Raw genomic sequence first — 25467 nt, 5'->3', positions numbered from 1 at the left:
CATGATCGATGGTTGATATTGAACATGCATGAAATAAGTCAATTCTATGCCACTCAGCGCCAGACTCGATGGAAATAGAGTACAAGTAGGAATATTAAACGTAAATTGAATGAGCGTTGTGTTATTGATAATAAACTAGGAAGGTCTTAACACTGTATATTAGAATGAATTTATGTGTACTATTTTGCATATTTCGGAAATGCCACCAGACCTAGACTTCATTATGTATATCTGTCATTATCTGATGTCATTAGAAATGATTTGTGGCATATATTTATACGGCATTATTTTATACGTAAACTATGATTGGAAAAAGAATAATATATCCAACTTATGATTTCAATCATTTTGTTCCTTTGGTGTTAATTTCGTACTTTTTTATAAGCATTATTTTCGTTTCACTCTTTCCGCATTTTCCTGAATGCTCAGATTTTATATCTACTGTCCGGAAATCGATACTCGCTGTTTCACTACACCGCATGCGTAAAAGGGAATCGCGCCGGGTTACGAACCATAACAAGATGTCGGCGGTCAGCTCAGCACGTCCGAAAAAAGTTGATGTGGGTTTGATGCCTTTGACTTTTGGAATGTTTTTGATACAATTATTGATCTTTCATTTTCTTGGTTCTTTATCTGACAGTCGATCATTATTAAATATTTTAATGTTACTGTTACAGCCACTGTCCAAAAAGATCCCTCAGAATCCCAAGTACAAACATGTCAAAGCGACGGTGGACACAGGTGAGTTTGACGAGATGTATTTCATCTACGCTTGTGTCAGCGATTGATCATGTAGCTAGAATAGATGTTTAGAATTATATTCATCTGATACCGCGTTCGGCCACAAGAATCTGACATTAAAATAAGGGAGATCGTTATCAACAGATAAAGGCACCCCTGCTTGGAATGAAATAACTATGTTTTCAAATACCGGAGTGAAGCGTGATATTGGAATCTCTCCGTTATCAAATGTTTTATGAACCTGGCATAAATGGATTTAATCTAACCATTCGAAGTAAGTTTCTTGCTTTCTATATATGTATTTGCTGAACTCTTAATTTTGATGTGATCAGTTAATGAAGCTAGTCACACTTTATCATGTTTACAGACTTTATGTATGCTAACTATCTAAAATTCTTTGATGAAAAGGGTGTCATTTTCAATCTTGAAAGCAAAACAAGAATAATATCTGTTGCTACGTATTTATCCATGCCAAAAGATGACATCTACTATGACAGAAAAGTGGGCTACTTTTTGGAAAATGTTTATCAGTAAGCCAACCTTGTGAAGCTTTGCAACTTAAAAATGTGGATGCACCTGTTGTTACCTCTATGACGAAAGAAAAGTGGGCATACATTATTCAAATTGATTATCAAAACTAAGACAGCCTATGAAGCTTGGTGATGTACAGATGTACAGTAGGCATACTTGTTTTTATCACCATATATGATGTGACATTAGCCAATGGTCCAAAGCCCAAGTCTAGTAAATTCTGTTGAGTCTTGTTAGCTTAACTAATTAAAGTTCAATAATAACAGTTTGTTTTAGAAAAAGATTATTGATCCAAGCCGACCTAAGAGGATGTGCATGTAATATATATAACGCTCAACAGATGACTGACCCTCTATGAAGTGGACCCAACTGCAGCCATCTCTATTCAGAAAATTGGCCCACATTATGGACATGTTTTTAATTTCCTTGGCAAAAAACACATTTTTTAATTTGCTGGCAAGCACTACTTATTGCAAATACAATCACAATGGAGAAAGAGCCAGATTGTAATTAGAGTGACCTCCCTTTCCCTATGTGAAACACCAGTTATGCAGTTTTGCTAATAATTGTTGTGTCCATATTCAATACATTTAAACTGTACCATGATATTGAATACACTAAATAATAGAATAATGTTTTGAACAGGAAGTTGAGTGTTGATGTCCATGTTTGTGTTTGCAGGGTGCAGTGTGTCGCGATACCTGGCACGAATTGAAGAACTCAAGAGAGGTGGGTCCATTAAATTTGAACAATTATCATAACGCTAGCTCATTTACTGCACAGATACTAGAGAATTTCACCCGAGGCACCTATCAGTGTCATCAAGTAGGGGCTTGTTGATTACCGTATTCGACGTAATAAGCGCCCACGGCGATATTTGCTAATATATTGGCTAATGAACAATCCCAAATAGCACCCCTTCCGATTGATCAATGTACACAAGACTCATTTTTATTTGTTCGTGTATAAGACGCACTCATGTGTTATATGCACCCTTAATTATGGGCAATTAAATTCTGGAAAATATATCTGTCGTGTATAATACGCACAGACCTTTCTTTTGTATCATTTCAGGCTGTTAGCATAAACTACGAAATTTACAATCTTTCAGCTCTGCTTTTTTTTCACCAAAATTATATTCTTATAAGAGCCCCCTGTTTCTAATTTTGAGAGCGCCCTGGATGCTTAATACGTTGAATGCGGTATTTAGAATTCAGTACCACTCTGTCATAGGTCACAAGTCACTGAGACAGGCAACCTGTTTTTGTGAGAATCCTTCAGACTTGAACTCAGGATCCTCAGACTGTTTCCCAACAAACTAGCAGCCCACACTGTTAAACTTAATGCAATTTTGCCTAGTCATGCCAAAAAGTTATGGAAGGGGGCGAAATGGTGATGGACAGTTACAGAGATTGTGGGTAGCTATGGTGTCATGTGACTAAGTCTATGGATACTTAAGAGTGGTCACGATGTCATTTTAAACACTCATCCCGTTCCATAATCTGCAAGATCCCAAGTGGTGAGGAATAAGCTGATATTGTGTACATACTGAAACTGGCTCCAGACGTCAGACTTTGAGTTCATGAATGCACATGAATGCCTGGGTGTTTAAGCATTCCTGTGTGCAATATTTTGACAGAAAAGTGTAGGAGGGAATACTGCATATGAATTTGGGCTGTGTAGTGGCCAAGAAATTGTATTGTAATACTGTTGGGATATATTGGGAGCTAAAGCGTTTGACAGTGAATGACACTGATATTACATGCAGATCCTATTTTCAACACACTAAGGTAAATGTTACTCAGCATGGTCTGTCATCATCAGTCATGGATACACGATTTATTATCCCCGAAAATGCTTGAGAAAAATGATTATGCTTCATAATGTTGGGAAAACAAAAAATGTCTTCTACAAGGGGGCATGGGTGGCACAGTCGTCCATGGCACTGCGATTCGCTGTGCAGAGTTGCGTCTCTTGGGCACGCCAGAAACCTATGATTGTGGGTTCGAATCCTGGTTCGCCCCGATTATGTTTCTAGGTTATGTCAGCACCATACCCGTGCTCTTGGGTTTCATCTAAGTGGTAAACGTCTGTGACCTGCATCACTTCGGGTTTTTCTTCCCACATTAAGCTGACTAGCTGTGATATAACTGGAATACTGTTAAAAGCGGCATTCTATCTTTTACCAGGGATGCCATAATACTACAGAGGGTGTCTGTTCAATAGGGCTGTCATGATACTACCGAGGGTTTCTATCTTCTACCAGAGGTGCTATGATATTACAGAGGGTTTCTGTATTCTACCAGGGGTGTCATACTACTGCAGATGGTGTCCATATTCTACCAGGGGTGTCATGTTACTACAGAGGGTGTCTATGTTCTACCAGGGGTCTTATAGTACTACAGAGGGTTTCTGTCTTTTACCAGGGCTGTCATGATTCTACTAAGGGTGTCATTATACTTACTAAAGAGGGTGTCCATTTTCTGCAAGGGTGTCGTTATTCTACCTAGAGTGTCAGGCTAGTATTAGGGGTGTAATGATACTATAGGCATGACAACAGAAGGTATCATGATTCTACCAAGGGTAGCACGATTCTACCAAGGGTAGCACGATTCTACCAAGGGTAGCATGATTCTACCAAGGGTAGTACGATTCTACTAAGGGTGTCATGATTCTACCAAGGGTAGCACGATTCTACCAAGGGTGTCATCATTCTTTCAAGGGTAGCATGATTCTACTAAGGTGTCATGATTCCACCAAGGGTGTCATGATTTTACCAAGGGTATCATGATTCTACCAAGGGTGTCATGATTCTACCAAGGGTATCATGATGTACTGTAACTTATGAAAAACATTGAAACAAGGATCCGTACACCTTTCTGTGAACCATTTATTTGACCCAGGCTTTGATTGAAGTTCCCTAAGAATGCATTCTGGGCTCTAATTATCTGGATTCGTGTGGGTATTGGTAGACCAACCGTCTAAGGCACCACCATTTTCTGTACAGGGTTTCATGCCTTTGATGTGTCAAGATCTGCTGAATTCCAGGTTGTGTCAGTAATGATTCCTGGCTCACCAGACCTGTGCTTCGGGTTTTGAATAGCCTGTGTCGCTTTAAGCTTTCTTCCCACACCAAGAAACACGCTGTTTCATGACTGAAGTATCATCGGATCATAGGTTTTCAGACATCATGCGTTTTCGGACAGCCATGTTTATCGCGATTACTCGCGCTATAGCAAGGGGTGTGGCGTCACACAGGCATTGTAAACACATGTATCCAGATGATGGCCTGTTTTTAAGATAAAGTCGTCTTTTGTGACTGAGTGAGATGTTTTACAGTTCTTCTTGTGAATAGAGAAATAACTACAAATGTTTCTTAAAGCGTCCGAAAACCCATAACACAGGGATACATATTAAAATGATTAATGGTGCTGAGATCAGGATTGTTGGAGATAAAACTTTAATTTGACATTCATTTCTCTTGTTCACTGTAATCATTTATTGGTTTCATTCATCAAGTTTTATACATTTAAATCTTTTTACTTTTTTTTTGTTGACGAGCAACCCAGACATGGTAATGGCCATTAATAGTACACTAGTGTGATCTTCAGGGTACAGGCATGTTTAAATAAGTGAAGTTGTGATTTGCTGTCATATCAGTAAGTGAGTGAGTGAGAATGGTTTTATGCCGCTTTTAGCAATATTCCAGCAATATCACGGCGGGGGAGACCAGAAATGGGCTTCACTCATTGTACCCATGTCGGGAATCGAACCTGGATCTTCAGCGTGACGAGCGAACGCTTTAACCACTAGGCTACCCGACCGCCCCTCATATCAGTAATAAACACATAACAATTAATTAACAGGTAATTATAGTTAATGAGTAACCATGGTGACACATATGTATGCATGTGGCATGACCATTGTGTCATATTTTACTCCCCTAAAGATGCGGGTTAGAATTTGTCTTCAGCAACCCATGCTTGTCATAAGAGGCGACTAACAGGGTGAGGTGGTCAGGCTCGGTGACTTGGTTGATGCATGTCATTGTATCCCAAATGTGTAGATCGATGCTAATGATGTCAATCACTGGGTTATCTGGTCCAGATTTACAAACCGCCGTCATATAGCTGTAATATTGGTGAGTACAGCCTTTAAAACCCAAAACAAGAGACAATGAACTCCATGTTTTTTACCGTATAACCTACATTTTGTAGGAATATTGAATATTCATGACAAAACCCTCTGACTACTTGTTCCTTTTCTTAAATTCTTTTCAGTCTGATTGTTTAGGTTGAACATATTAAGCTATTTATCTTCATGTTTGCACAGTTAACAATGCAAAGAAGGACCACCTGTTCCTCTGAATGTTAAATGAAATCACACAGGGAGATTTGTGAAAATAAGCATGATAAGCTGGTATGAGAGAGGTTTAGATACATCTTCTTTAAGAAGGGAATGTTTTGTTAAGAGCGTATTATGATGAAGTAACAGACGTAGTGCTCCCAAATTATACCCAGATCAGTGAGACCTTGAGGACAGGCTTGTCTCCACAGTTGGGTGCATGTGTCTATGTCTTCACTGACACTGGACATTCAGGGTGGTTGTAAGAGGTGACTTAATGGATCGTGAGGTCAGGCTCGGTGACTTGTTTGTGGGCGGCATAATATCAATCACTGGTTTGTCCAGTCCATACATGAGTGTCCTATGTCCTATTCAAAAGAAGTTAAGGACCACCAATTCTTCCATATTACTATGGTTGATCTGTCATGCCATTCTATTGAGTATTAGACCCGTGAAGATTCCGGGGTAGAATAGGTCTTCAGCAACCCATTCTTGCCGTAAAAGGCGACTAACGGGATCGGGTGGTCAGGCTCACTGACTTGGTTGATACATGTCATCAATTCCAATTGCGTGGATCGATGTTCATGATATTAATCACTGGATTGTCTGGTCCAGACTCGATTATTCACAGACTGCTGTCATATAGCTGGAATATTGCTGAGTGCGGCGTGAAACAACAAACCAACCAACCAACCAACTATTGGGTATCATACCTGGAATTATGCTCAGGTGTTTAACAACAAACAAAGGTCATTGTCTAACACATGTCATTGTAGCTACCTGTGCTGGTTCTACTGTAGATTACAATCTCTACCTGTGTTTAATAAGGATGTCATCATATTTAAGAAATAAAGTTAGCTCACCCATGTGCATGACGTGTAGTGTAATAAATTTTAGTTTTGCCCTGAGCTATTACAGTTAAAGCACCAGGACGCTTACGTCCAAGTGCTTTGATGTTGTGACTCTGTTATGGGGGTAGAGAAAACTTACTTTTCTCAGATAAGACTAACTTTGTGTTTTACTGGACTTGGTTTTAAATGAAATCTCTTGTAACCTGTGGCGTAAATTGAAAATCCTCAAACAGGGCTAACTGAAGGGCTCTTCCAACTAATTGCCTGCATCCTTGTTAAGAGACATATTTACGTTTTGAACATAATTATGATAATACAACAGCACTAACATGGGTAGTTTATTATTTCAATAGGTCGTATTTCATTATCATATTAACGCAACCCCAGCTATGTTCATATTTAGCATTAAATTAATTAATTTCTAGTCTACATAGATAATTTGTGTCAATACACATACATAATAATTCAATTTGTCATTAATCGATATAACGTGATACTTTTGAGTTGATGTAACAATCCTAAAATCTCCAATCAGTGACACCTGTAGTGTTTACATTGGATTTCACTGCCATCATGATCTTCTTGTAGATTCTAATGATCTGTAGTAACTGTAGATCACTGTGTGAGTAGGGTTTAATGCCTCTTTGAATAGTATTGAAGTAGTTGTAGACCCAGGTTTGGTTTCCAGGTTTGGTTGCTGGAATATTGCTAAGTGGTGACATGGTTTGTTAATACAGCGGTGGAAAATAACAGTTTTAGTCCACTACTCCTTGTAATAACCTATAGCAAAACCCTTAAAAATGGTAAATTTCTATTAGTCCTTATGATACCTTAACTATTGGGCAGTTTCGCTAGGACTATGGGACTGGTGCCAATTTATAGCGCTGATATAGTAGTACATTGCCAATATTGGATCAAATTTAAAGCCAGAAATGTTTACCTGTTTGCAAAGAATATGTCTTGTTTCAAGCTGTAACAGAGCTGAGAGATAAAGGTTTTTTGTCATTGTCTAGATATTTTGACTGTGTAAAGCACACATAAAATCTGTCTGGATACTCGTGTAAGCCGATGTTAACTTAACTTACCTCATTCATCTGTCATCTCTAGTATGTTGGTCGAACTGATGGAGGGTGCTGCAATTCCTTGTGAAGAGTTACGTCCCTTGACAGCTCCAGGATATGTTGGTTAAACATCTCCTGTCTGTATCACTTTAGGCTTTACACAAAGCTTTGGCTGACATGCCATACCATGAAATGATGTTAATGAATTAGTTTATAAAAGCATTACATCCAACTCAAAGAATGTCTGTTGATGTGGGCGTACACAAAGTGTTCAAGATTGCAGTGTGGTGTTGACTAGTGCTGTTCATGATCATGTTTATCAGGGTAAAAGTCAGCTTGATTTGTATGAACTGTGGTCCATGAGCTGGACATGCTTGCTGTATATTGGGTTGCCATTTTCTACCAGTTCAAGAGAGCCGGAAGAAGCTACAGTACAACTATCTGAGACTATTCCTCACTCTTCACCATGACAACCATTTGTAACAGTATCAGAGCTCCAGATAACTTTTTGAGCAACTTTTAATCGAAGGTTTCTATTTTAATTGGGTTATTACACTTTTCATTGGGTATCCAATATTTTTTCACTCATCTATTCATCACTCTATTGGGTTTTTCCCAGAATGAGTAAGCATTTTGAGATTTAAAAAAAAATGTAATAATGTTTTAGATGTGCCGGTATATAACAGTTCTAAATATAGGCTTGACTTGGAAAGTAAATTAGCTCGTAATTGTGTTTCGGAAATTAGCTCCTTTTTACGCATGCTGAAAAAGCTTCATTGGGTATTTACGCATGCTGTTTTCAAACAATTGAGTCTTTCATTTAATGCATGCGTTTCTGTATGTAAGTTAACTGAAAATAACTGGGTTTGGAATAGTTTTGGGGGGTATTTTACGTAAATGAGCAGCTTTTCTGAAGCCCTGCACTGTACATGATATAAAATTTGTATCCCTCTCTTGTGAACTCTGGTTAGAATTGGTCCCCAGCACTCTGTTGTTTGTTGAGGCTGTGACTTGGCTAATTCTGTGTCATCATACACCAACGATCTGTGACATTGCTCATTATTTCAGTCACTGGTTTGTCTGGCCCAGTTTTACTGTTATTATGTGGGCTATTATTAGCTGAGCTAACTTGATGGAAGAGGATCTTGCTAGACTGAGGCTTCAGACCAGTGGCTAATGTTACAGACTGTTGTGTGATGAAGACAGTGCTGAAGGTTGTTGAGGCTGAGTAGAGGCACTGTACTCGACGACATAGGACATTGCTCATTATATTCCTTTCCATGGTTACTGTTTTTTCTGGTCCACAATCAATTATTTACAGGATACTATGATGGGAATATTGCTGACTGTAACTCAAAGCAACAAACAAATAAAAAAAATTTTAATTCCCTGTTCATTTGTATCCATGGGAACACTGTTCAATAATTAATTGTAATCAGTAAATATTGATCTGCAGGAATCTTAATTAGTATTTAACATTCATAAAGTAGACTTGCATGATTTATATCGTTCAGGTTTTTAATTCCATTTTTATCATGTAAATTGCAAGTCAGAACATTATTCAGTGTTATCTAACAATTGCAAAGCTACTTGCACAATACACATGCCATGCTATAGGCCTATAGCCTGCCATTCAGGAAATAAATGCAATTGTTTTCTCCATAGCATTGTACAAAGCTCCGATATACAGATGATACCAAGGCAAGGCTTATCACTTATGCGCTTATATAGATAAGCCAAGTTCAGGGGGCAGTCAGCCTGTATCAAGTGGGGATCAGAAGCAATGTTAAAAATATAAACTGTATACTTTTTGTCGAGCACTTTCTCTTTAACCCCTTGACGTTGTATTATGTGTAATTCTCTAGGGAATAAATAGCTATTATAGTGAGCGTGTATCCAGTTGGGGCTCCAGCTATCATTGAAATAAATAGGTGTAGGATTAAGCCGGCAGTTGAACTTGATACACTAGTATGTGGGCTGTCTCTACCATGGTGATCACTGATCTCGCTGCTGACGGGAGACTTCTTCGGTCCGAAGATTGTGTTTGAATAGAATGTGGATTAATCAAGATTTGTTTGTGGTCTGATGTTGCAAGATGCCCAAGAAGAGTGTTCCTCCGTTTCACAATTTTAGTCCTTGTTACTCTCCTCGCCCGGCGCCACCAAGACCTAAGTTGTTTAAAGAACAGCGTCTAGAGCTGTGGGATATTATTAATGCTGGAAAACGAGGTATTTCTTTAAATGAGTTGAATTCATTTATCAGTTTGTCATCTTTTCAAATTCAGGGTTGTAATTATATGAAACTAAAAAGAAGTTAAAGAACACAATTTTTTTATACAACTACAGTTGATCTGTCATGACAGATTTTTTCATGTGACTATAGTTGTGGCATGACGGATTAACTATACTTGGAATTAAATCTCATCAGTTTATTTGTAACTTTATTTGCTTAAACGCGCTTTTGCACTTTTAGGGGGAAATTCTTCATGCATTTTTGGGAGGCATGGTTTACCCCGCGGTGCATCCGGAGTAGCGGTACATCGAGGAGCGTTAAGTCGAGGGACCACTGTAGTTATATGAAAGATGTGAAAGAATTAGGTGTTCTTTAACCATTGTTAACTTCTTTTAAGTAGTATATATATAGAGAGAGATAGAGAGATGTATACTGACCCAGACTTGGCTCTCAGCATCATTATCAGCATCTTCCCGTTGAAATCCATGTTGTTTTCGAACCAGATGTCTAGTTCGTTACACGATTTTGATTAGACTATGCATAGACTTGTTAGTGCAGCCAAAATGTAACTCTGGAATTCCGTACTAGTTCGGCAAGGGTGAAAACTGGACTTTTTTAGTCAGTTCTCCCATGCCCCAGGAAGATGCATTTTCAGGCGATTTTTGTGTTGTTATTTGGACTATAACGAGACTGAAAAGAATTTTGCAAGACTAGGGTTCGGTCCGGTAGCTGATGTCTGAGAATGCTGCATGATTGGAACAGCGATACAAGTATTTTGACTTGACATTTCTTGGGGTTATTATGGAGGGGTTTTAACAGGGGTTGTTTTTATCCTGTTGTGTTTCAGTCACTGATTAGCTGTTGGTACCAGGATTACCTCTCCTTGTTGGATGACAATACTAGGTTGCTGTTGTTTTGATGTATATAATTTGTTTTGAATCATTACGTCTATAACATGATTTTGCATTATCATGATTATGTTATAGTTTATGAGCATGATAAGTGCAGTGTGTGAAAAATGTATAGAAAATGCTTTTTTGGAAAGTGTCATTAAATTTCATTGAACATGGTAACTGTTTATTTAAGATATATTTCCAAGATTGTTTTGAAAGGAGACAAATTCAGAAGATAGCTTTGAAGCCTGCTCAATCCATTATTAGTGCTGACATTTCAGTTATAGTGAGTGAGTGAGTGAGTATGGTTTAACACCGCTTTTAGCAATATTCCAGCAATATAACGGCGGGGGACACAAGAAATGGGCTTTACACATTGTACCCATGTCAGGAATCAAACCCGGGTCTTTGGCGTGACCGCCCCCATTTCAGTTATAAGCTGTCACTATCATTCAGTAATAGATTGTCACAATCGTACTTATTGTTTGTGACTTCTATGTGGTGTCAGGGCTGATGATTTAATCCTGACAAGCGGGAATCTATGACAGTATGTGTAGGGCATTACGCAGGACTGCATAGTTAGAGATATTCTACCCCTAGAGCGGACACGTTACACCCCTCTCACATCATGCAATGTGTGGTGGGCCCTTCATGCAGGACGTCACTTGTGAAGTCACACCAATATTCTTGTTCTCATGGAGAGCACAGGCGTCTACAGCGCCGCAATTTGCTGGACAGAGTTGCATCCCTTGGTTATGAGTAATGACCGGAATCTATAGTTGTGGATTAGAATCACTTTTCGCCCTGATTATGTTTCAGCACCAAACCTGTTCAAAGCGGTGATAAACCCAACTCACTAGTTCTAGCGTGAGATGGGATTTCATTGGGCCTTTTTTGCATTTTGGGCCTTTTATGTTTTATCCTACTTGGGCCTTACTTAATGAATTCGTTTATGAAGCAGTGATTTTGCTGGAGATAAATGTCATAACAACAGATTATGATTTAGCAAATATTGATAGGCTATACCATCACCAAAATTGAACAATGTGTTTAGAACATTTTGGAAACAATGAGTCAGCATCCTGGAAAATTAACCGATGTGAAACCCTGTGAAGTCCACACAAACAGACATCACCAAGTTGACTGCTGTGTGGTAGACACAGAGTGAGATGTGTAAGATATCTTAGCATATATTATATTCATACTGTTTAAATGTCTTCAGACGTGTTAGACAACTGTTTCAGTGAAGACACCATTGATTATTACCAACTTGCTAACACTAAGCAATAGAAATTGGCACTAGTCTTATAGTTCTTGCCAACTGCCTAATAGTTGAGGTATCAGGAGGACTAATAGAAATTTGCCATTTTTAAGAGGTTTGCTATAGGTTATCATTATGAGGACAAGTGGACTGAACATGTTAGTTTCGACCGCTGACACTCATACCGGTCATTTGTAATCCATGCGCTGATCATGCTGATGCCTGCTTTCAGCTCTCCATTAAGAGAGAGTGGTGAAGAGGAGATTTAATATACTGGCGCTTGAAAAGATGGGTTTTGAGAGCTGATAATAATCACTCATACATTGTCTAGAGGGTGTCGTAAGCAGGATGTTGTAGGTAGGAATGTGGAGTGTCACAGTCCACTGAATTATTGACAGCTTGGAGAGATCTGTTGTCAAGTTGTCAGTGGAGATACATATCAATTATTTATCAGCTCTTTAACAAACGTCACTGCTACACATGGTATCCTGTCTTCATCCATGTTTACAAACAGCCTGGCGAGACCTCCCGTCTGTTAACATCCGATGATCATTAATATCTGTAATATGTAATCAGTGCTTCATCATGCTTGTCAACACTTGTGGGTTATGTGATAACTGACAGGAATTTTAGCATCAGATTTTATGTTATTCCTTTCCTGTTATTCAGACACCTTTATAAAAAATTATTAAATTTATTGGACAAGACATAAGGGATCATGAATATTTTTGGGATATTTATTTTTGTAGTGAAGACTGAGCACATAATTTCGTGAAAATATTCACAATAATAATAATGATCCTTCATGTTTTTTTGTTCAGTATATTTCATGTTTGTGGTTCACTCAGATTGGCATTCCAACTTCACCTCACCTCACCTCACCTACCTGTGTTCATTCTGTATTGCATGTGCTGCATAAGGACTGTTATGTAAACATCTTGAAGACACTCTTCCTGGGACAAACATGTACACCTCGTGTGTGCGTGCGTGTGTGTGTGCGTGCGTGCGTGCGTGCGTGTGTGTGCGTGCGTGCGTGCGTGCGCGCGAGCGTGCATGCACGAGTGTGTATCTGTGTCTGTGTGTATTCTCAGGAAGTGTACAGAAAAGAATTTATACTTTTTCAAGGCAAACCTCTTCAGACCATACAAAACAGATTATTGCGTTGCAGTGTGTCATGTTATAACTTCACATGACGTCACATATACCAAGGGAACAAGGGAGATAATCATGGTGCTTCATACTCAAGTTAACTTCAGCAAAAACAGTCTAAGCATCATGATTGTCCTTTATGTATGGCCTCTGGAGGCTTATTAGAGCTGAAATTGCTTGCCAATATAAGAATTAAGTCATTCCCCAAGTTTTTGATTATATCTATGCCATAAACCAAACTGACAAACTTGGTATCACGAATATGATTCGATAAATATGCATATCAGGTCAAACAGTATGATTTACTTTTAATAATGCGTGGTATCAATTATTTTTTGCACAATTATAATGCCTTCTATTCCAAAAAAAGTTTTGATAGATGTTTTCTGATGACGACATAACATTTTGGGTCTATATGGTAATTAAGGCAGTCCTCTCAAGTATTGTATGTGTGAAGCCCGTTTCTGGTGTCCCCCGCCGTGATATTGCTGGAATATTGCTAAAAGCGGCGTAAAACCATACTCACTCACTCACTCAAGTATTGTGTTCATAAAATGTACATGGTTTCTAAAGTTATTTCTTTGAGTAAAAAAATATTTTAAACCAATTGAAGAATGGCATAATGTGGCAAAAAGTTTATTGCCTTGTGTGATTCTGTGTCATAAATATCCCATATTAGGATTACAAAAAAATGTTCTGTCATGATTATGCCTGCCATTGATCATGGCCATAGGCATGATAGGCAGGCATAATGCATTTTGGAATGGAAACACACTCAGCTAATAAGCCTCTCTGTATATCAGACATGGCTTCAAAGGGCCTCTGCTACTCGAGGGAGCCATGGGATTATTCAAATGTATGCCGTGAGACCATAAGTACAAATATACTGAATTCAACACAGACATTTGATAACCTAGCACTTGCCTTTTCATATATACCACGACTTGCAATGTCAGTTACGTGAATATATGTCACGTGTTGAGATCATGGATAGCTTTCAATGTCAGTCCATATAGATGGATTACGGATTCCGTTCTGTCAGTGCTGACTATGACTTCTTATTGTATGGGTGTCGCGCAATGAAGGGTGCTGTAGTATAGCGGTAGAGCGTTGTTATAATGAATGCATGCAGTGATCCGTGACGCGGTAAAGTGAGAGTGACATGTTACGGTATTCCCTTAGAATGGTTGTCAAGGGGGGAGGGTAATCACTTTGTGAATCTTTACAGTAACTACTTGTCAATTACGGACATTTACATGAGGCCCTGTTAAGGTTTGACTTTCTTCTGCACTGATATTGCATATAGGTAGAACAAAAGAGGATTATTTTATTTAATGTAATCATAGTTATTTTTTATTCCGAAATATGTAATGTCAGTGAGATTACTATCAACACTGTAATTAAGAGAGACTGAAGTCAAAACATTTTACAGCCTTAACTGTGCCTCGTTATGAAATGCAATAGTAATGGGGTGTATGTAAATTTTGTGTGTACTTGGACACCACAGTGAAATTGCTCCTGTCGACAGATGGCAGGAACTTGTCGCTCTTTAATGGACTTTTAAACTGTTTTTAAATACTTGGAACATCTGAATATTCAACGGTGTTCAAGCAAAATGATTCGGAGACGCTTTAATTTTGAATTTTCGGAAGAACGACAAAATTACACTGTAGTAATTTTGCGAATGAGTGGAAAACCTGTCCATATAGGCAAGTGATTCTTTTGCAGGATTATTAGTGTGGAATATTTTCCTGCATATTGTTTTACTCCTGTGTTGCATGGTTGAGTTTTTCTGGGGATTTTCATGATTAATGTAGATTTATATATATACATATGTATGGTTTACTTATAAACTTATTTCTTTCAGATTACAAATTCAAGAAGGATGAGATCTTCAAACGGATGAAAGTCTCGACCCTGATACAGCTGGTGAGATACTCAGTTTCCGGGGTATAAACATGTAGCTGTAGAACTTAGGGGGGAACTATCTCCACTTTTTATACCTGCTAGCCATAAATAAGTTACCCATTGATGCCAGACTGCATGTTTATAAAGTATGTAAAGAAATATCAATATTTTTTCACAAAAACACAATGCAGCTGGTGCCTAAAACAAAAGTATGCTTAGAATTCAACGGCATCTTGACATTTTGCAAACTTTCATTTAGGTGTAACATTAAAACTGAATGACCAAATGTATATGTAGTTCCAAAATCAACACTCCCAGCTCTGTTATGCATGCTTATAACCGCCCTTGCTACATATGTTTTATTTTTTATGTGGTATTACTACACAATACTTGTTGTGACCCTGACTGGCACTCAGCATTATGGGGATAAAACAGACTGGTCAGCTCGTTGTCAGTATACTGCCTCTGAGTGGGGTTTCCATGTTACCTGCAGCATGGTATCTCAGTGGGCTAGCACTGGTCCGGACTAGTACAAACAGTACAATTCCCATTTCACCACACTGTAGAAGACCTGAATGTTTCATTTATGAATACATTATAGCAATTGACCCGTGAAGATCCGTGGTAGAATAGGTCTTCACCTCACATATCACTTGCATTTGCTTCAAACAACATGGCAGTGCCGAGTCAAGACGATCTGATCGATAATCAAGATCTATATTTTAAAAAGACAGGTCTTACTTCCTGAAGTGTATCAAATCACACAAGCACCTTGATTTGGAAAATATCTGTTGATGCCATGTTGACAGTACACATGCTTTGCAAATCATGCAATCGACAATCTGAACGGCCGTTTACGAACTGGACGTCGATTTCATTACACGATTTTGATTGGACAAGCTCCATAATTCCAGCCTAGTTCGGCAATGGTGGAAACTGGACTGGTCAGTTCACTCCCTTGCCTCGGAAAGATGTAAAGGGGGACTCTGGTCCATGTTTTGTTGTCAGTTTTCAGTCCAGGTCTAGATGTTGTTATTTGTGAAGTGGAGACTTATTCTCAGTTTATTTAGTAATCATTAACTGTTAGAGTGGTATTCATCATAAAATTTGACTTAGCAGACGAACAATGTGGTCTTCGAAATATTTGAGAGGCAGTGGGGTAGCTTTGTGGTTAAAGTGCTCGCTCGTCATGCCAAAGACCCATGTTCAGTTCCCCAACATGGGTACAATATGCAAAGCCCATTTCTGGTTTCCCCCTCTGGGATATTACTGGAATATTGCTAAAAGGGTGTAAAACTCACTCACTCACTCACTCACTCACTCACTCACTCCGCCTCGCCTCGCCTCGCCTCGCCCCGCCCCGCCCCGCCCCGCCCCGCCCCGCCCCGCCCCGCCCCGCCCCGCCACCCACCCACTCACCTCACCTCACCTCACCTCACCTCACCTCACCTCACCTCACCTCACCTCACCTCACCTCACCTCACCTCACCTCACCTCACCTCACCTCACCTCACTCACTCACTCACTCACTCACTGAACTATATGAATAAAACTTGCGGAAACTGCCTCTTTGCCCAGCCTTGTGCCCATGTACAGCATTGTCATTATCGATGTGAAAGTAGATATGTTTCTTAAATTGTGAGCAGTGTAAAAATGTAATGGTAGTCCTGTAACAGTAGACTGCAATAATTGCAAGAGTGTGAGATACCCCCAGCTTACCCCCTCCTCCCTCCATTATCTTCAAACACTGCCCTAACACAACATGTCTAAAGTGATACGATGGTGTAGAAATACATTGTTTGTTTTCAGATTGTACAGATAGCTAAGTTAGATGTCGCTGACACCAACAGGTCTTTTGGTAAGTATTGGGCGTAGTGTTGCTGTGTGGTTAAATCATCTTTTGAAACTAAAGTTCCGCATTCTGAGGTTGTGTTATTGAAATGTCTTTGCTCATTGACTCTGCCATCAAGCAGTATGTATATTCAGTGGTAGAAACTAACATTTTTTTCTACTAGTCCTTATGATACATACCTTAACTATTGGGCAGTTTGCCAAGGACAACAGGACTGGTGCCAATTTCTAATGCTGATATTTTCACAGATGGCGACCTTGGAGATGGTGATCGTCCAAGCACCGCTGACCAGGAGGTACAGAAGATATGTGATGGGGAGGAATCTCCTCCTGCTTCATCTAGAGATGGGGCTGAGTCCAGCAGATCGACGTTGCAACAGTGAGTGCTAGTTGTCTCCCCTGGTGTACTGGTCTCCCTTACAACAGTGAGTGCTAGTTGTCTCCCCTGGTGTACTGGTCTTCTTTACAACCTGAGTGCTAGTTGTCTCCCCTGGTGTACTGGTCTTCCATACAACAATGAGTGCTAGTTGTCTCCCCTGGTGTTCTTGTCTACCTTACAACAGTGAGTGCTAGTTGTCTCCCCTGGTGTACTGGTCTTCCATACAACAGTGAGTGCTAGTTGTCTCCCCTGGTGTACTGGTCTTCCATACAACAGTGAGTGCTAGTTGTCTCCCCTGGTGTACTGGTCTCCCTTACAACAGTGAGTGCTAGTTGTCTCCCCTGGTGTACTGGTCTTCCATACAACAATGAGTGCTAGTTGTCTCCCCTGGTGTTCTTGTCTACCTTACAACAGTGAGTGCTAGTTGTCTCCCCTGGTGTACTGGTCTTCCATACAACAGTGAGTGCTAGTTGTCTCCCCTGGTGTACTGGTCTTCCGTACAACAGTGAGTGCTAGTTGTCTCCCCTGGTGTACTGGTCTGCCTTACAACAGTGAGTGCTAGTTGTCTCCCCTGGTGTACTGGTCTTCCATACAACAGTGAGTGCTAGTTGTCTCCCCTGGTGTACTGGTCTTCCATACAACAGTGAGTGCTAGTTGTCTCCCCTGGTGTACTTGTCTCCCTTACAACAGTGAGTGCTAGTTGTCTCCCCTGGTGTACTGGTCTACCTTACAACAATGAGTGCTAGTTGTCTCCCCTGGTGTACTGGTCTTCCAAGCTCCTTCCCAGCGCGTGACACCTTCGTTACACTCTCGGTAACATCGCTGCAACCAGTGTGGGCGCGGCCATTTCAAGAATCTTGAAATTTGCCCTCCAACCCCATATGTAGTAATGTTTATACTTTTGTTTATGTCTTTGGGAAGGCCATCATATTTCAATTTGAAAAGGTTTACGACTGACCATATTTTCCAAATGAATTTACTTTGTTGTTTTGGTAATCAGATTGGTTCGAGATTGCAGACTAACGGAAAATCAACCAATTTCTCCCTTACATTCTTACTATATCAATAACACGATAGTTTTAATGAAACAGAAATTCAAATTGACAAACGAAGAAAGTATTTTAGCAGCGATAAGTGTATTCGGCGTCACGACAGTCGTCACTTGTTTGTAAACATAACGGTCATTCGGTTGCGAGTTCAACTCCAAGCATGGTTGTGGCCACCTATTCACAGTGGGGAGTTTTGACTGGTGGCAGCGATAGTATAGAGAGCTCCGGGAACGTACTATCGCTGTGAGGAGCATGACTGGTCTTCCATACAACAGTGAGTGCTAGTTGTCTCCCCTGGTGTACTGGTCTTCCTTACAACAGTGAGTGCTAGTTGTCTCCCCTGGTGTACTGGTCTTCCATACAACAGTGAGTGCCAGTTGTCTCCCCTGGTGTACTGGTCTTCCATACAACAGTGAGTGCTAGTTGTCTCCCCTGGTGTACTGGTCTACCTTACAACAGTGAGTGCTAGTTGTCTCCCCTGGTGTACTGGTCTACCTAACAATAATGAGTGCTAGTTGTCTCCCCTGGTGTACTGGTCTACCTTACAACAGTGAGTGCTAGTTGTCTCCCCTGGTGTACTGGTCTTCCATACAACAGTGAGTGCTAGTTGTCTCCCCTGGTGTACTGGTCTACCTTACAACAGTGAGTGCTAGTTGTCTCCCCTGGTGTACTGGTCTTTACAACAGTGAGTGCTAGTTGTCTCCCCTGGTGTACTGGTCTTCCATACAACAGTGAGTGCTAGTTGTCTCCCCTGGTGTACTGGTCTTCCATACAACAGTGAGTGCTAGTTGTCTCCCCTGGTGTACTGGTTGACCTTACAAAAATGGACTGGCCAGCCTATTCTCTTAATTTGGCACCAACTGAACATTTGCAGGAAGTATTCGGACAAAAGTTTGGGATAACCCCCCACAGCCTGCAAGTGATGCTCATTTGGTGTAATTCTTGCAACAAGAAGTGTTAGCCTTTCTTCAGATTACCATCAGAAACTAGGTTAGTTTGATGTGTCAATGTTGTCTCAAATGCATCAACAACAGAGGTGATCAAACACGATATTAACCAGTGAACCAGTGTTTCTGCCCATTGTGACTTTAACAAATGACCCCAGTCGTCTTCAGTGCAGCTTATTAACTTTACTGTTATCATCCTTTCTTTGTGCTGATATGTTTTTTTGGTCGTATAATGGCATGTCTAGAAATTGCATTAAAGATTATAACACACATGCCAGCTGTTGTTAAAATCTGCTTGAAAATTCCATGGTTCCTTGGATTCTTTTGAGTATTATATTTATGTGTTTTTCAGCGTGATACGAGGTGTAGGAGAAATTGATATGGACAGACCCCCACCCCCACCCAAAAACTCGTTTGTAGATGACCTGTGCCCGTACTTGCTGCTGGATATCCGGGATGAAGACTCCTACAATCAGTGTCACATCATTTCAGGTAAATAGTCTCCAGCATCGTCACAGGTCAATAGTCTCCCTCATTGCTACTGGTCAATAGTCTCCCTCATTGCTACTGGTCAATAGTCTCCCTCATTGCTACTGGTCAATAGTCTCCCTCATTGTTACTGGTCAACAGTATTGCACATCATTACAGGTAAACAGTCTCCCGCATTGCGACAGGTAAATAGTCTCTCACATCATGACAGGTAAAAAGCCTCCCACACCATGACAGGTCAATAGCCTCCCATATTGTTACTGGTCAATGGTATCGCACATCATTACAGGTAAATAGCCTCCCACATTATTACAGGTAAATGGTCTCTCACATCATTACAGGTAAATAGCCTCCCACACTGTTACAGGTAAATAGTCTCGCACATCAATACGGGAAAATAGCCTCCCACACTGTTACAGGTAAATAGTCTCGCACATCAATACGGGAAAATAGCCTCTCACACTGTTACAGGTAAATAGTCTCCCACATCAATACGGGAAAATAGCCCCCACATTATTACAGGTAAATAGTCTCCCACACTGTTACAGGTAAATAGTCTCCCACATCATTTCAGGTAAATAGTCTTGCACATCATTACAGGTAAATAGCCTCCCACATTATTACAGGTAAATAGTCTTGCACATCATTACAGGTAAATAGCCTCCCACATTATTACAGGTAAATAGTCTTGCACATCATTACAGGTAAATAGTCTCCCACATTATTACAGGTAAATAGTCTTGCACATCATGACAGGTAAATAGCCTCCCACATTATTACAGGTAAATAGTCTTGCACATCACTACAGGTAAATAGCCTCCCACACTGTTACAGGTAAATAGTCTTGCACATCATTACAGGTAAATAGCCTCCCACATTATTACAGGTAAATAGTCTTGCACATCATTACAGGTAAATAGTCTCGCACATCAATACAGGAAAATAGCCTCTCACACTGTTACAGGTAAATAGTCTCCCACATCATTTCAGGTAAATAGTCTCCCACATTATTACAGGTAAATAGTCTTGCACATCATTACAGGTAAATAGTCTCCCACATTATTACAGGTAAATAGTCTTGCACATCATTACAGGTAAATAGCCTCCCACATTATTACAGGTAAATAGTCTTGCACATCATTACAGGTAAATAGCCTCCCACACTGTTACAGGTAAATAGTCTTGCACATCATGACAGGTAAATAGCCTCCCACATTATTACAGGTAAATAGTCTTGCACATCATTTCAGGTAAATTGTCTCCCACATTATTACAGGTAAATAGTCTTGCACATCATTACAGGTAAATAGTCTCCCACATTATTACAGGTAAATAGTCTTGCACATCATTACAGGTAAATAGCCTCCCACACTGTTACAGGTAAATAGTCTTGCACATCATTACAGATAAATAGCCTCCCACATTATTACAGGTAAATAGTCTCTCACATCATTACAGGTAAATAGCCTCCCACACTGTTACAGGTAAATAGTCTCCCACATCATTACAGGTAAATAGCCTCTCACACTGTTACAGGTAAATAGTCTTGCACATCATTTCAGGTAAATAGTCTCCCACATTATTACAGGTAAATAGTCTTGCACATCATTACAGGTAAATAGTCTCGCACATCAATACGGGAAAATAGCCTCCTACATCATTACAGGTAAACAGTTTCTCACATACCAACCATTGTTAACCTTTGGTTATAAGGATACTTCAGGGGTGTTAAATTTGTGATTTGTCAAAACTCTTTTGTGCTAAACTTGTGTTTGTAATATTTCTTATTATGATGACTCAGATCATTGCAAAGTCAAATTTTACTGTATAAAACAATTGAAATTTGCAGTTGATAGAATGGAAAAGCTATGCTGAGAAATATTTACACAAGTAACAAATCATGTCACCAGTTCAATCATTTCGAGTGAATGAGTTAATATTTAACATCACATCGATAATACCTCACCCATATAGCAAACATGATGATCAGGCAACTAACTGAAGCAATGTAACAAAATAAAACCCAGGATTACTGCAATAATCAGACAAATTTTGATTTGGTTATTTCTCACTTGACAGTATTTTTTGTATGTCAAAATTTCTCTTTGCAGCAAAAAGTTATCCTCGCACGATGTTAACTCGGTCTGTGAACTACGAAACTAAGGATCTTCTAGTATACGTATCCTTCTCAGTTCATGTGTCCAAACTTCCTCTCTTGTGTCAGGTTGATGTCACCATGGGATGTAACCGGATTTTTATGATGACCCCCAATGGTGATTCCAGGTTAGAATAGGTCCACAGCAGCCTGTGCTAGTTTCATGAAGTGACTGTATTGGGTGGTCAGACTCAGTGATCTGCTTATGGCATATTGTAGCAGTTGTTGTCATCAGCTTTGCAGATAATGCAGTCATCAACACAAGTCCTTTTGGCTATGAAGGCCCTTTTTCTTACCGGAATGTAAATGTTTTGTCAAACACAGATGGCACAAGCTTATAGCCAATTAAGTTTGTTTGCGTTTCCTTCGTACATGGTAACAATAATGCTTTGTTATCACGAAAAGAAAACTGACATAAAATTCTTGTCTTTGCACAAGAAGAGCTTTAAAAGGGAGATAACTCTGATTATTTTGGCTGATAAAAAAATGAGACTGCACTTGCGTTACACATATACTGACTTACGTTGGGTTGGGCAGGGAGTCCTGTTTAAAAGTACTATCTCAATGCTGAAAGTGGTATCCTCGTTTCCTTAACTTTTCTCTCAGCGAAACCAGACGGGGAAAATCATTATATTATATGATGAAGATGAGAGGCTTGCCCACGACGCAGCGACGACGTTTGTACAGAGAGGCTACGACAACATATTCTTGTTGTCTGGGGGTGAGTCATTTGTTCAGTAAACAGGAAGTCAGCAAAAGAAAAATTATACTGTGGATATTAAATTGGACAATAAGATATGGGAAACGCTATTTTTCAGGGCATTATCATTTGCAGAAGCCTGAGGTCGTCCATTAACTGCCCTCCTTCGTCGGGCAGTTGAAAAGACCGAGAGTTTCTGCAAATGATAATGCCCTGAAAAATAGCGTTACCGTTATTGTAGCTAAAATGGATGGAATTTGTTATCAAATAAAAGTAAACAACAATATGGGGTTTGAAACATTTACTGCAATCAACATGAGCGTTACTGACCCACTTTTACAAACATGGAAACGTCATAGAACAAACCAGATGACGTCACTATTGAATGTGACATCACCTATCCCTATCCTATGACGTCACCTAACAATGGGCGTTATAATGGCCCATCGTCAAGCAATATGAGGGTGTTATCAAGTTACAGTGGCCCCTGATTCCTGTTAACATGCGGGCAGTTTAATGATAATTCTATCCATTTTAGCTATAATGAAAAGATAAGGGATGATAAACATTGTCAGTACTTCACAAGATTGTGTACACAACTATAAACCTGCATCCCCCTTCAATGCATCCGTCCACCATGCATTGTAACACTGACACACCTCTGTGGTGTAGTGTATAGCGCCTCTGCCTGTTAAGTGGAAGTGTTTCGATTCCTGGCCACGTCATATCAAAAGATGCTTAAATGAAGTACTTGTTGTTACCCTGTCTGACGCTCTGCATTAAGTGGATAAAACAAGGACTGGTCGGCTCAGAGGCTGCATACTGTATCTGATTCAGGTATCCATGTAACTGGGGCATGGTATCTCAGTGGGCTAGCACTATAAAACCAGCTTTAGTCCAGATTAGTTCAATCCGACACATGCTTATAGTAGTATTGTAAGACAATGTTATGCTGTTTACGGGTCACTCTTATAATATAGATGTGTATCATTTTTTATCGATACATAACCAAGATATACAATATTGTATCATGAAACAGAGTATTGCAATGCATCCAATTTAAAAAAAATCGTTTCATCCCTACTCGACATCATCAATCTTGCTGTTAGCAGACTGTGGCCTTACTGATTGGTTGACAGTAACACTCCACTGCATACCCACCAGGTGTAACACAGGTGGTGAAGCAACATTGTATAAAAGTATTGACAGTGGATGTATCAACAGTTCCTTTTGCTGTTCCATGTTCCAGCCATTCTATTGCAATTGTTGTGCTAATTTCAGGGCTCAAGGTAGCATACAAGAATTACCCTGAGGGTCTGATCACAGGGACGCCGCCCATGTCAGTCACGGAGAAGAAACTGAAGACCATAGAGCCAGCAGATCAGAAACACTTTTGTAGTGACGATATCGACAGATTGTCAATATACTTAGATCATGCTCTCAAGGACCAGAGTATAGGAAGTGAGTATAAACAGCCCTCTAGGGATTACGGGGAGGTGATGTCTGCAGTTCCCATCCTTGTTGTAGGTAATTATAATGAGTATCCGATGGCCACCATATTGCATATTAATCCACAAGTCTTCATTTCTTTCTTCAGTGACACTTAAATTACCAGATTTAGGAGACTCATTGAGTAACAATGAGTAAAGGGAGGTAATATTCTGTCAAGTTATCTCCCTTTAATATAACAAATGTAATATTTTGGATAACACTTTCTTAGTAAAGTATAGATTCTCGTACTTTTGGGGGGTTGAGTCCAATTCAGGATTCAAACCTACACTGCCAGAGTGAGGCACCTAATCTCCAGGGCTCTGTTCCACGAAGCGATCATAGCGCTACGACTGTCGTAAGCCTATGCTAAAGAATGGGAGTTACGATCATCTTAGCGCTACGATCGCTTTGTGGAACAGGGCCCAGCACATAAAGTCGGCGATCACACCCACTCAGCCACCAAGGCTTCCACAAAATGAAAGTCTGACAACTGGTAGTCTAGATCACGTACTTTGGGTACCCATCTGACAAGTGTTAATTGGCATGGCTCCCATGGCTGAAAGCTATGAACACACCGTGCCATTTAGAAGTATTTGGATTTGTCCTCCAGTTTGAAAGTAACCATTTCCTTTTCGTATCATTCCTACTTAAGGATTCGATATGTCTAGCTATTTTACCCAAGACTCTTTCAGTACCTTTTCTTTATCATGTCTTGTATAGAGCTTACCATAGTGTCTGTTAATATTCAACAGCATCCTCATACTTTAACTGTAATAGTTCAGGGCAAAACTATGCATTACACACTACACATGGGGTAGAGCACTCTTTATTTCTTAAATATAACAAGTGGGTTAGGTAGCAGAACGGACAAATTTTGCCTTACAAACAGTTCTGGTAATATTTGAATGGTTTGTCCTGTGTGATGCGGGTTAACAACTGTCATTTATCAGAGGTATTTAATAAGTGGGTTATAAATGACTGAAAAATTTAAGATAAAGGTCACATGCTTTTTGCAGGTCATTCTTGTGAAGTTCTTAAACATTGTGATACACATGTGTAAGTGTGTGTCCGTCATTTTTATCCTATATATTTCTGAGTGATACATCAGTTCACAATTCTTCATGTTTCCATCATTTTCAGAGAAAGGTTAGTGGTGACGCATCAAGTAAACCAATAGGACTGTGCTGTTTAGAGATGCATGCTAATCATATATCTAGCATTTTGTACTGCATGGCGTCAGTATACAGTGGTAGTCAGTATTTAGTCTTGTATATTTGCATGACTATTCACAGATGTATAATAACAAATGCTGACATGACTGTGGTGGTGTGTGGCCCACACAGACACACATACTGGTGATTACATGCCCTATGACCAAAGCCCAGTGACAAGTCATGCTATGTTACCTATATTCTTGCCCAGGGCTGTGTTTGGG

General features: G+C 39.8%; 1 protein-coding gene across 3 annotated transcripts in view; it reads left to right on the top strand.

Annotated features, from left to right (window-relative positions):
• Window positions 1-466: 466 nt before the first annotated feature.
• The window catches only part of LOC124135138 (centrosomal protein of 41 kDa-like), a 33291-nt gene continuing 8290 nt past the window's right edge, over window positions 467-25467 (top strand). Inside the window, exons 1-11 of one of the 3 annotated variants that reach the window (XM_046500338.2) lie at window positions 467-560; window positions 678-741; window positions 1954-2001; window positions 14931-14992; window positions 16781-16829; window positions 17072-17201; window positions 19550-19689; window positions 21798-21865; window positions 22448-22562; window positions 23823-24002; window positions 25173-25178. In XM_046500338.2, coding sequence (XP_046356294.1) covers window positions 480-560; window positions 678-741; window positions 1954-2001; window positions 14931-14992; window positions 16781-16829; window positions 17072-17201; window positions 19550-19689; window positions 21798-21865; window positions 22448-22562; window positions 23823-24002; window positions 25173-25178 — 943 coding nt within the window. In that variant the 5' untranslated portion in view covers window positions 467-479. Of the gene's footprint in view, window positions 561-677; window positions 742-1953; window positions 2002-9487; window positions 9757-14930; window positions 14993-16780; window positions 16830-17071; window positions 17202-19549; window positions 19690-21797; window positions 21866-22447; window positions 22563-23822; window positions 24003-25172; window positions 25179-25467 lie in introns of those variants that run through there. The other 2 variants (XM_046500349.2, XM_046500359.2) reach the window with 2 other exon arrangements.

Source organism: Haliotis rufescens, unplaced genomic scaffold (genome assembly GCF_023055435.1).
Source record: "Haliotis rufescens isolate VD_foot unplaced genomic scaffold, xgHalRufe1.0.p SCAF_16, whole genome shotgun sequence".
Classification (NCBI taxonomy): Eukaryota; Metazoa; Mollusca; class Gastropoda; order Lepetellida; family Haliotidae; genus Haliotis; species Haliotis rufescens.
Note: the sequence above shows the minus strand (reverse complement) of the source record. Positions and strands in the feature narration are given on the sequence as shown.